The sequence below is a fragment of the Gossypium raimondii genome, chromosome 4 (genome assembly GCF_025698545.1).
Source record: "Gossypium raimondii isolate GPD5lz chromosome 4, ASM2569854v1, whole genome shotgun sequence".
In the NCBI taxonomy this organism is placed as follows: Eukaryota; Viridiplantae; Streptophyta; class Magnoliopsida; order Malvales; family Malvaceae; genus Gossypium; species Gossypium raimondii.
This window is the reverse complement of record NC_068568.1, coordinates 21,771,615-21,783,955: the sequence shown is the minus strand read 5'-3', so window position 1 is coordinate 21,783,955 and position 12,341 is coordinate 21,771,615. Positions and strand designations below refer to the sequence as shown.

The following is a 12,341-nucleotide window of genomic DNA, read 5'->3' as shown; positions in this document are numbered from 1 at the left end:
TTTTATTTTTTGTATTTATTCATTTAAGAAGAATAAGTAATATTTATAAATTATTAATAATATATATTAATTTTAGGGAAGAAGAGAAAATACAGCTCAGAAAATAATTTCATCCGATCCGGGATTTCCCCTCAATTGCCCCATTTATAAGAATTCACCAATCCATGCATCAAGCATTCCTCCTCTGCTGGTGTTGCAGTTCAATCTTTAGTTATTCCATTAGATTACACCATCCCCACCCCTCTCTTCTTGAGTTTTATCACTGAATCTACAATATTATAAAATCATGCATCTTACTTCAATCCCACCACTACAAAACTAATATAAATATAGTAATCATATTATAAATGTACCAACAAAAAATAGAAATTAGTATTTTGACATTAAAATTAATACTTAATACTTAATTTCATCCTTCTAAATCATTACTATATATACCAAATAAATTAAACTCTAATACCAATTCTCCTGCCTTTATTAAAAAGGAAAATATTTGGTGTAGGTTTTAGACTCACGAATAAACTTAGAAGGTTGACAAATATCTTATAGGGTATAATAAAATATTAAAAATATTAAAAATAAGAGAGGGTTAACAATTGTCTTATAGTGATATAATAAAGTATTAAAAGAAAAACATATGATAATTTTTAAGACTACTTGTGAAACAAAAAATACATTGTGTACCAAATACTAACATTTATTTTCTTCGCTGAAAATAATAATATTATTTAATACATTGATAATATAATTAATTTATTTAGAGAGATACAAAATGAAGATAGAAAAATCGGAAGTATGGATTTAAAACATTGCAATCTTTTAAATAAAGATATAGTTTTTAATATTCTACAATTAATTAAATTATGGTTTAGGTAATATAAAATTCTTTTAAGTTATTATTTAATATTCTTTTTAATTATTAGTTTTTTAATAATAAATACTTACATTAATTATATGAAATAAAAATATAAAGGTGTATATTCACGATATATCAATTTAATATATTATAAACTTAAAATTAATATATTAAATTTAAACTTTAAATTTTAAATATTAAATTCGAATTCGATTTATATTTTAAACTAATATTTTAAATTTAATATTTTTGTACAAAATCGTTTAAATTTCTCAATTATCTTAAGCTGGCCGTTAGTAGGTGTAGCCCCTCCTCAATCCCCATATATATAAAACATAATAATAAACGAAACACCATTCATTCTATTGCTATCTGTAGGGCACAACCCCGATTCTGAAGCTCCTGCGAAATTAAAAGCTCCTCTTTCAATCTCACAAATTAGGGTTTTCCGTAACAAAATCCCTTATTAGGGTTTCCCTCCCATTCTTCAATTTTTCGCGCTCGGTAAGCTCTCTTTTCTTCTTCTTCTTTTTCCCCCCGAAATTTTTGTATACATAATCACCAATATCTTCTTTGCTTTTAATGCTGAATGTTTAATATATATATATATGTTTCTTAATCAATCAACGTTTCAGGATATATTGAATTCGAAATGTTCGTAGGTTTACCTGCTTTTCTTTTCCTGTTTATTAAATTGTTGAAGTTATTGCTAAACGCTAAGATATAAATAGAGTGAAATTTGAAAAAAAATTGTATTTTGTATTTTGTATCTTTGATGTTTGGAGTTTCATAAATTGTTAGCGAATTAGCGGGTAAGTTCAAAAATAGAAGAAGTAAGAAAAACTGAACCCTTTATATCTTTTTCATATATATAATATACACATAATATGGATCGGAAATTTGAAAGACGGGCTACTAGCAAATTTTTAAATTAATTATTAAACCTTTTTCTCCATTTGCTTTGAGCATTGCTGCGTTATAATAACAAATAGTTCTTTGCAAATCTGTTTTTCTCTTTTGCTGGAATCTCTTATTGTATTCCTTCTATTTCTATATTTTATGCCTTTTGGTTCAATTTCTCATTTCTTATTTTCTGCCTTTTTGTTTTTCTTCCCTTTTTCCCCTTTTGGTGAATGAATTTCCCAGATATATAAGTAATCGATGAAACTGGCCATTTTCTTGGGCAATTGTCTGTAACTTTTATCTAGTTTCAAGAATACTTTGTTGACATCAGAATCCTCTTGATTATCACTCACAACTCTCTTTGCCTGTGTCTATTGCTTTTTTTCTTTGTTTTTACTATTCTGTAACTCTCTTTTCTGAGAACCACTCTAGCTGCGACTCCTTTGAAGCCATATATCCTCATGGCACAAATTCAGTCAAAAGTCTTATTTTGCAACTCCATTGGCCTCTCATTTTTTTCCTCCTTTCCACATTTGTACTCTTTTCTTTTGTCAATGCTTCTGGCTTCTGTGCTTCCTTCACAGTTGTCTTGCAAGCTTGCTTTATTAGATACATAAAATGTCAAGGACAAGGGAAGAGAATGAAGAGCAGGTAGACCTTGAAGGGGACAATGAACAAGAGGAGACCATAGAGGAGGAGGTTGAATATGAAGAAATAGAGGAAGAGGAGGAAGTGGAAGTTGAGGAAGAGGTTGAAGAAGAGGTGGAAGATGAGGATGAGAATGCTGAGCTTGTTGATGTTCAAAAAGGCTCTGATGGTGATGAGGAGTTGAATGATTCTGAGACAGAGGAAGAAAAGAAAAAGAAACATGCAGAACTTCTTGCACTTCCTCCTCATGGATCAGAGGTCTACATTGGTGGCATTCCTCATGACACTTCTAAAGAGGACTTGAAGAGATTTTGTGAATCTATAGGAGAAGTCATAGAGGTACATTGCAATATCAATGCGCTGCCTGTATGCTTATTTAGACTGACTAGATGCATAAATATAATGACTGCAGGTTAGGATAATGAAGGCGAAGGATTTAGGTGAGGGCAATGGTTATGCTTTTGTGACCTTCAGATCCAAAGAGTTAGCATCCAAAGCTATTGAAAGACTGAATTATTCTGAATTCAAGGTGAGGAAGAATGCACAGCTTTTTGTGTTAACAGATTCTAGCAGGGCTTAACATAATAATATATGCTGTTATTTATTTGTGTTAGTATTCCTCTCCCTTTTTGCGTCCTATGAATATATACATTGATGAATGGTGGCATCATTTCTTTTTCAATTATATTTTCTCCTTTGAAACATATATCTGTTTTCTTGTTTACTCCTTTTTGTCTACTTCAGGGGAAAAAGATAAAATGTTCAACTTCTCAAGCAAAGAATAAGTTGTTCATTGGTAATGTTCCCAGAAACTGGGGGGAGGAAGTTATGAGGAGGGTTGTAACTGATGTTGGGCCTGGAGTCGGTTGTATTGAATTGTTGAAGGTTTGTGAATATATTGTCTGTCGTATCCCAGTTTATGAGACTGATTCAGTTTAATATTCCATTACTAATGTGCCAGCCTGTATTAGTTTTTGATGGCATGTGCTTGACATGGCAGGATCCAATGAACCCCAGCCGAAACCGTGGATTTGTTTTCATTGAGTACTATAATCATGCATGTGCTGAATACTCAAGACAGAAAATGTTGAAGCCAACATTTAAGCTTGATGATAATGCTCCAACTGTGAGTTGGGCTGACCCTAGAAATGCTGAATCTTCTGCTACTACTCAGGTTTTCTAATCTATACTTTAATGCTGGCCATACTTAGCTGGAGATTTGCATTGATAGTTGTATAGTAATAATGTTTGACATGATGCAGGTTAAGTCATTGTATGTCAAGAATTTACCACGAGATATAACTCAGGATCGCCTAAAGGAGCTGTTTGAACATCATGGAAAGATCACAAAAGTTGTAGTTCCTCCTGCAAAAGCAGGAAAGGAGGACAGCAGGTATGGGTTTGTGCATTTTGCAGAGAGGTCAAGTGTTATGAAAGCATTGAAGAATACTGAAAAATATGAGATTGATGGTAGACTATGCTCCTTACCTTACTGCTATTATCAACTTCTTGCATTTCCTTGGAGTATAAAGGCATTATTGATGATATTTTGTTGTATTTTCTCTTATTGACAGGTCAAGTGTTGGAGTGTTCTCTTGCAAAACCACAAGCAGACCAGAAGTCTTCTGGAGGATCTGGCTCCCAGAAGTCAACCTTAGATTCAAGCTTCCCTCCATTAGGATTTGGTTTACTTGGGGGAGCATATGGTGGTCTTGGAACAGGATTTGGTCCTGCAGGATTTGGACAGGTGAGATGCTCTTTTACTTCTCTCTCTCTCTTTTTTGTCACTTTGTCCTCCAGGCTTTTTTCTTTTCATTTGTTATTGTTTCTTTGGACATAGTTGGGAAAAGGAAATAGTTTGACAGGTTTCTTCTGGAAATTTGAATGTTGCCAAAAGCAGTGCTCTTTTGGGTAATTTAAGTTGTAACTTTTTTTAAATTTCTTTTCATTGCAAACCTTTGATTATGACTTTAAGCTGCATTGGGTGTTATGTGGGACCAGCAATATCTGCTCTTGTTTTGAGATGTGTCAGATGACAGATATAGATTGAAAAGATGACACACCCCTTGTATCGAGATGAAATAATCTTTGATATGTAGGCATGATGGCTTGGCGATTAATCTAAAATTGGTTTATACTGCTGTCTTTTGTAATTTTGTACAGTAAGCACTGGTTTTGTTCAAGAAGGAACATTGCACAGTCAAGAACAAATAAAACGACATTGTCTCCTACATAGGATTTCCTTCCTTATAATAAGTAAACAGTTATCTTATGATGAGTTGGCATTATTTGTAATTTTATTAACAGCAAGACATACATTGTCTATACTTCTCACTAAAATATTTTACTATTACTTGTCAATCTTCTAGAGGCATATGCTTAAGAGACCAGGATTTTGAAAGGTTCTCCTGTGTATGCCTGATTATTTATTTTACTTGGAAAATATAAAAATATTTTTATAATACCCTGCTGATATTTATGTTAAAATCTTGCAGCCGTTAATCTATGGGCGAGGTCCAACTCCTGCTGGAATGGCAATGATGCCAATGCTTTTGCCTGACGGAAGGATTGGATATGTCCTGTAAGTTTTAAGCATGAATTAGTAGTTGCAGATTATGTAGGTTATGTTATTTGTTCATATATGCGTGCATATGTGGAGTGTGTATGTCCTGTACATACATGCACAGCTACTTGTCAATTTCTGTTACCCTTTTCTTCCGCCTTGATATGGAGCCAAATTGACATTTGACTTGTAGACAAATTCATGCACATTGCCACTTATATTAATAGGCCGAATAATAATAATAATAATTATTTTGTCTTGCGGCTTCCGTCTGCTCACCTTTTCTTAATTTTGGATGATGGCACTCCTTTACGAAATTGTTTTCGTTTTTTGTATAGCCAACAGCCTGGGATGCAACAACCAGAGACACCTCCACCACGGCCCCGTAGTAGCCGGGGTGGTGCTAGTAGTAGTAGCTCAAGCGGTGGAAGACGCAGCAGCAGTGACAGTAACCGAGGACGCAATCGATATAATCCATATTAGTTTGGTTCTCGATTCCATTTCTTCTGTAACCTGAAGTTAGAAGAGAGTAGAAAAGAATCTGCTTTGAGTTGGCTTTTGTTCGAGGCTAAGGATCAGCCAGTAGTTTTGTTAAAACAGAAATTATGGGAAGTGTTGTAAGCTGTCAAAAAACTTACCGACAGATATGGGCTCTAATTCCAACGACTAACATATATTGGCCATTGCATTTAGATTAAATGTGATTTACTTCTCCCTAACAAAACTGAAGCTGTCTACACATTGCTGAATAACAGCAATGAAACAGTTAAAATAAAAGCTTGAAATGGAGGAGAAATATTGTAACGAAACGGTTTGGTTTAGTGGTCTCTTCAGTCTTTAGAGGGTTCAAACTTTTGCTTCGAACTCCGATCCTTACCTATGCCACTATATAGGCCTTCCTTTGACATGTATCTTTGTGTTCTTTCTTTCTTTGTGTTAACAATAATGGTTAAATTTCAAATTTAGTTTTACTTTTTAGATTATATAAAATGGTAAATTTTCAATTTTGGTCCTTATACCATGTTATGTTCAAATTTAAGATTTAATTTTGACATAATTTGGTAGCCCAATATAAAATGCCATTGGCCTAAATATTTATTTTAATTAAATGCAAATATGAATTTTAAGAAAATTGTGTTAAATTTAGTTTCATTACAATTTCGCCACATGATTATTGAGTGAATACTTTTTCTAAATTTTAGAATGTCACATTAGTAAATTTGACCAAAAAAGAAGACTAATGGTGTTAACAATTAAAATTTTAATTTTAATTTAAAAATAGAGGATTATTCTTAAAAGTGAAAATATGATCATTAAGTTTCAAATATATAGAGTATGTCCACAAATTAGGTTTAATTTATGATTTGGCTTTTGAAGTATATCTGTTTTTTTCATTTTATTGCATAATTTTTTATATTTAAAGTATTCATGTGTTTGGTACTTACATTTTTTTGGATTTAAAGTATTCAAGTGTTATGTTTTTAGTCCATTTTATAATCAACATTTAAAAAAAAATCTTTGATAGCTTTGGCCGACTTTAAACCTCTCTTTTAAAGTTTCGAGCCAAATCTAGAAAATTTCATTATTCCGTAGTGGCCATTGTTCCATATCGGCTGCCACTCACTAGTGGCCGTTTGAGTTTAAATTTTATTACTCTCTTGTTTTAAATTTCTCTTTTTGTTTCCAGTTGCATTTGAGTTCAAATTTCATTATTCTCTAGTTTTCAATTTTCTCTTTACATTTCAAATATATTGTTTTTCCTAAAAGAAAACTAGATTTTTTTAAATCCACAAATTAATCTCTTGAGAGAGACCATGAAAGGCATGGGCGTTAATGATAGAAATGTAGAAAAAAATTGGGGTTGAGCGCTCAATTGAAGAGAGCCATCGAGTAGTCAAGATGACCTTGAGAAGAGTAAGAGTCAAGGTTAAGGCTTGAAATTTAGAATGAGGTGTTGATGAAGGCTAAGATGGAGGAGAGCTACATGGATTTGGAGCAAGTGATGGATGGAGTTGGATTTATCTAAGAGGAGAACTAGCTTGTCCAGATATGGTGGGAAGTTAGTGATAACGATGGTGAATGAGAGAATGCTACGCTATATGGATGGTGTTGGTGATGGTGGAGAAGTGAAAACCAGGGCTGAAGACATGCTTGAATGAAACAATACCCAAAACGTTTAGGTGAACTATTGGAAAAAGGAAACAAAAAAAGAAAAGAAAAGAAATGATGCGTCTTTTAAGGTATGCTTGTTTGAGTGAAAATGTGGAAGGGTGAAAGGAGGATGGAAAAGTAGAAAGAAAATAAATTATGAGTGTACTTGATAAAAGAAGATATTGGAAATCATCCATATTTATGAAAAGTCAAAGATATGAGTATCAAATAAAGTCAAAGATGTGTATCAAATATTGGAAAGTCAAAGATATGGGTATCGAGATATTGGCATAAGAAATCTGAGATATTTGCAATATTTGGTCCTTAATTGTAAAGTGATTTTGCAAGTTGATCCCTGAACCTCAACTATAAATAGGCATAACCATCTCTCATTCTGTATCTCATATTTGCCATTCTCTACTTAAGGCATTGTTCTCTCTCTCTCTCTCTCTCTCTCTTTGTAAATTCTCACTTGTATTTTGGAGTGAAATATATTTGGTAGTGCCCGAGGACGTAGGCAAAATTTGCTGAACCTCGTTAAATTCTAGTGTTCTTTATTGTATTATTCTGCATGAATTGTGAGTGTGATTGTAGTGAATTATTGTGTTATTAAATTACGATTGAGGAATATTCTGGCTAGGAAATACTTGGTACTTAAGCGATCCTTGTAATCTACCTCTCTTTCCTGGGAATTGAACTTAGTGTGATTTTTTAGTACAATAATTTTACTCTTTTACACGCTTCCACACAACAATTGGTATCAGAGCTAGATTCGTACTTGGGGAATACAATCGTTCACGACCTTTGTTCACGTCACGATGAGTTGGGATTGAGGAGAAAAATGAAAAAGGTATCGTCATCAGCAAAGACTACTGTGACCAATGCAAAATTTGAAGTAGAGAAATTTGATGGTACCAATAATTTTGGTATGTGGCGATGTGAGATCCTGGATGTCTTATGTCAGCAAGAACTGGATATAGCCCTTGAAGAAAAACCTGACAAGATGGATGACAAGGAGTGGGCTAAGATCAATAGACAAGCATGTGGAACAATTCCACTATGTTTGGCCAAAGAGCAGAAGTACTTTGTCATGAGGGAGACATCAGCGAAGAAGTTGTGGGATACACTAGAAGAAAAGTTTCTAACAAAAAGTCTTGAAAATAGGCTTTATATGAAAAAAAACTTTATCAATTCACGTATGCACCCGGTATGTCGATGAATGACCATGTGAACTCATTCAATAAAATTTTAGCAGACTTGCTAAATTTGGATGAGAAATTTGAAGATGAAGACAATGCATTATTGTTGTTGAATTCTCTTCCTGATGAATATGATCATATTACCACCACATTGCTTCATGGGAAGGATACGATCACATTTGATGCAGTCTGTAGTGTGTTGTATAGATCTGAGACTCGAAAGAAAGATAAAAAAGATCACAGAGATACAACTATGGAAGTCTTAACAGTAAGAGGTCGTTCGCACAGCAACAAATCTGGTAGAAGGAGTAAGTCCAAATGGAGACCTACCAAAGATGAATGTGCTTTTTGTCATGAAAAAGGGCATTGGAAAAAGAATTGTCCTAAGTTACAAAAAGGCAATGCTATTTCTGATGCATGTGTAGCGGAGCATGATGAGAAGTCAGACTTTAGCTTGGTTGGCATGGCAATGGCATGTCATACAGATGGGTGGATTTTGGATTCGGGATGTACTTATCATATGTGTCCTAATAAGGACTGGTTTTCTAGTCTTAAAGAACTAGAAGGCGGAGTTGTTTTTATGGGCAATGACAGCGCTTGTAAGACAATAGGAGTAGGTACAATCCAATTGAAGAATCACGACGGCTCAATTCAAGTCTTGACAGATGTTCGCTACATACCTAGCTTGAAGAAAAATCTCATCTCATTAGGGGTCCTAGAATCTAAAGGGATCACAATCACTTTGAGAGATGGATTACTAAAGGTAGTAGCAGGGGTATTAACGGTGATGAAAGCCACAAGAAAGAATAATCAGTACTATTTAAATGGAAGTACAATTATTGGATCAACATCAACAACTTCTGCGAAAGATGCAGATTTAGAGGCTACCAGGTTATGGCATATGCGATTGGGACATGCTGGTGAAAAAGCTTTGCAGAGTTTGGCGAAGCAAGGCTTGTTGAAAGGTGCAAATTCTTACAAATTGGAATTCTGTGAACATTGTGTTCTGGGCAAGCAGACGAGGATAAAATTTGGTTCAGCAATTCACAATACAAAAGAAATTCTGGACTACGTTCACAGTGATGTGTGGGGACCTACTAAAGTGGCTTCTTTGGGAGGTATGCACTATTTTGTTACTTTTGTTGATGATTATTCAAGAAAAGTATGGGTGTATCTAATGAAAAGGAAAAATGAAGTTTTGGATGCATTTCTGAAATGGAAGAAGATGGTGGAGACCCAGACTGGTCGAAAGGTCAAATGACTTCGATCAGACAATGTCACTGAGTACAAGAATGATCCATTTCTACAAGTATGTCAAGATGAGGGCATTGTGCGACACTTCGCTGTTCGAGATACACCACAACAGAATGGGGTGGCAGAACGTATGAATCGGACTATACCGGAGAAAGTTCGATGTATGTTGTCCAATGCTGGCTTGGGCAAGGAATTTTGGGCTGAGGCAGTTACATATGCGTGCCATCTAATTAACCGGTTGCCATCAGCTGCAATAAATGGAAAAACTTCTATAGAGAGGTGGGCTGGTAAACCTGCTACTGATTATGATTCTTTACATATTTTTGGTTCCACTGCATATTATCATGTAAAAGAATCTAAGTTAGACCCAAGAGCAAAGAAAGCATTATTCATGGGGATAACCGGTGGAGTAAAAGGATACCGTCTCTGGTGTCCTGATACAAGAAAGATTGTTTTCAGTAGAGATGTGACTTTTGATGAATCAACCATGACGAAGAACAATGATTCACAAAAGGATAACAAAACCAGTGGCACTTTGCAGCAAGTGGAGCTTGAAAAGGTTAATAATGATCCAGCTAATATTGAAGGAACAAATAATGAAGAAGTTTCGACCCAAGAACTTCTACAGCAACATGATTCAATTGCATATAGAAGGCCAAGAAGAGAGATTCGTATGCTTGCTCGCTTTGATGATATGGTGGCCTATGCACTTCCAATTGCAGATGACGATGTTCCTTCTACTTACACAGAAGCAAGAAGTAACCCTGATGGTGTAAAGTGGAAGCAAGCTATGAATGAAGAAATGCAATCTCTTCATAAAAATAGGACTTGGGAGTTGGTGACACTACCCAAAGGAAAGAAGGCAATTGGATGCAAATGGGTATATGCAAAGAAGGAAGGATTTCCTGGTAAAAATGAAGTTTGATACAAGGCTAGATTGGTAGCAAAGGGTTACGCTCAGAAAGAAGGAATAGACTACAATGAAGTGTTTTCTCCAGTTGTGAAGCATTCGTCTATTCGGATTTTGCTAGCCTTGATTGCGCAATATGATCTTGAACTAATTCAGCTTGATGTGAAGACCGCATTTTTACACGGTGATTTGGAAGTGGAAATCTATATGACTCAGCCAGATGGATTCAAGGTTGCTGATAAAGAAAATTGGGTTTGCAAACTGAAAAAGTCGCTTTATGGATTGAAACAATCTCTGAGGCAGTGGTACAAGCGATTTGATCAGTTCATGAAAGGGCAAAAGTACACAAGAAGTAAATTTGATCATTGCGTGTATTTTCAGAAGTTACAAGAAGGATTTTTCGTATACTTGCTCTTATATGTTGATGATATGTTGATAGCATCTAAGAGTAAAGTTGAAATTGAGAGATTGAAGACTCAACTCAACCTTGAGTTTGAGATGAAAGATCTAGGTGAAGCTAAGAAGATTCTTGGCATGGAAATATGTAGGGATAGAGCTCATGGCAGAGTTAGTTTGTCTCAGAAGCAATATTTGAAGAAGGTACTACAGAAGTTTGGCATGAACGAGCAGATAAAAGCTGTAAGTACCCCGTTGGCTTCTCATTTCAAGCTTTCTGCACAACTATCTCCTTCGACGAATATGGAACAAGAATACATGTTACAAGTTCCGTATTCTAATGCAGTAGGCAGCTTGATGTATGCAATGGTGTGTACAAGACCCGACATTTCACAAGCAGTTAGTATAGTGAGCAGGTATATGCATAATCCTGGAAAAGGACATTGGCAAGCAGTGAAATAGATTCTATGGTATATTCAGAATACCATGGATATTGGATTATTGTTCAAGCAGGATACTACACTTGGTAAAGGTGTTATTGGGTGCGTTGATTCTGATTATGCCGGTGATTTGGACAAACGAAGATCAACCACTGGTTATGTGTTTACACTTGCTGGAGGACCAATAAGTTGGAAGTCTACACTGTAGTCTACAGTTGCGTTGTCAACCACATAAGCTAAATACATGGCTGTAACAGAGGCTGTAAAGGAAGCTATTTGGTTACAAGGTATGGTTAAAACCTTGGGATTGGTTTAGGAGCATATTAATGTGTATTGTGATAGTCAAAGTGCTATTCATTTAGCAAAGAATCAAGTCTATCATGCACGTACAAAGCATATCGACGTACGTTTCCATTTTGTGCGGGAAATTATTGATGAGGGGAAAATTCACCTTTAGAAGATAAGACTGCAGATAATCCCGCAGATATGATGACCAAGGTGGTAACAACAATCAAGTTCCAACATTGTTTGAACTTGATCAATATTCTGCATGTTTAACAGTTGAAGAAGGCACTATCAAGTGTTGTTGACAAAAGCAGAGAGAATTGTGTGAAGATAAGATTATTCGAATCAAATCTTCAAGGTGGAGATTATTGGAAATCATCTATATTTATGGAAAGTCAAAGATATGGGTATCAAATAAAGTCAAAGATATGGGTATCAAATATTGGAAAGTCAAAGATATGGGTATCGAGATATTGGCATAAGAAATCTGAGATATTTACAATATTTGGTCCCTAATTGTAAAGTGACTTTGCAAGTTTATCCCTGAACCTCAACTATAAATAGGCATAACCATCTCTTATTCTGTATCTCATATTTGCCATTCTCTACTTAAGGCATTGTTCTCTCTCTCTCTCTCTCTCTGTAAATTCTCACTTGTATTTTGGAGTGAAATATATTTGGTAGTGCCCGAGGACGTAGGCAAAATTTGCTGAACCTCGTTAAATTCTTGTGTTCT

General features: G+C 34.9%; 1 protein-coding gene across 3 annotated transcripts; it reads left to right on the top strand.

The window, feature by feature from the left end:
- Nucleotides 1-1,198: 1,198 nt before the first annotated feature.
- On the top strand, nt 1,199-5,971 carry LOC105766654 (heterogeneous nuclear ribonucleoprotein Q). Of its 3 annotated transcripts, none has more exons than XM_012586189.2 (9): nt 1,199-1,360; nt 2,003-2,746; nt 2,820-2,936; nt 3,152-3,292; nt 3,408-3,581; nt 3,670-3,877; nt 3,982-4,154; nt 4,903-4,988; nt 5,309-5,971. In XM_012586189.2, exons 2-9 carry the CDS (start codon nt 2,378-2,380, stop codon nt 5,451-5,453), a joined length of 1,413 nt encoding a protein of 470 aa, XP_012441643.1. In that variant the 5' UTR covers nt 1,199-1,360; nt 2,003-2,377; the 3' UTR covers nt 5,454-5,971. The 3 variants fall into 3 exon arrangements, with proteins under 3 accessions (XP_012441643.1, XP_012441648.1, XP_012441644.1); XM_012586194.2 differs by having other exon boundaries at nt 3,670-3,800; nt 5,309-5,458; XM_012586190.2 differs by having other exon boundaries at nt 1,200-1,360; nt 2,344-2,746.
- Nucleotides 5,972-12,341: the final 6,370 nt, after the last annotated feature.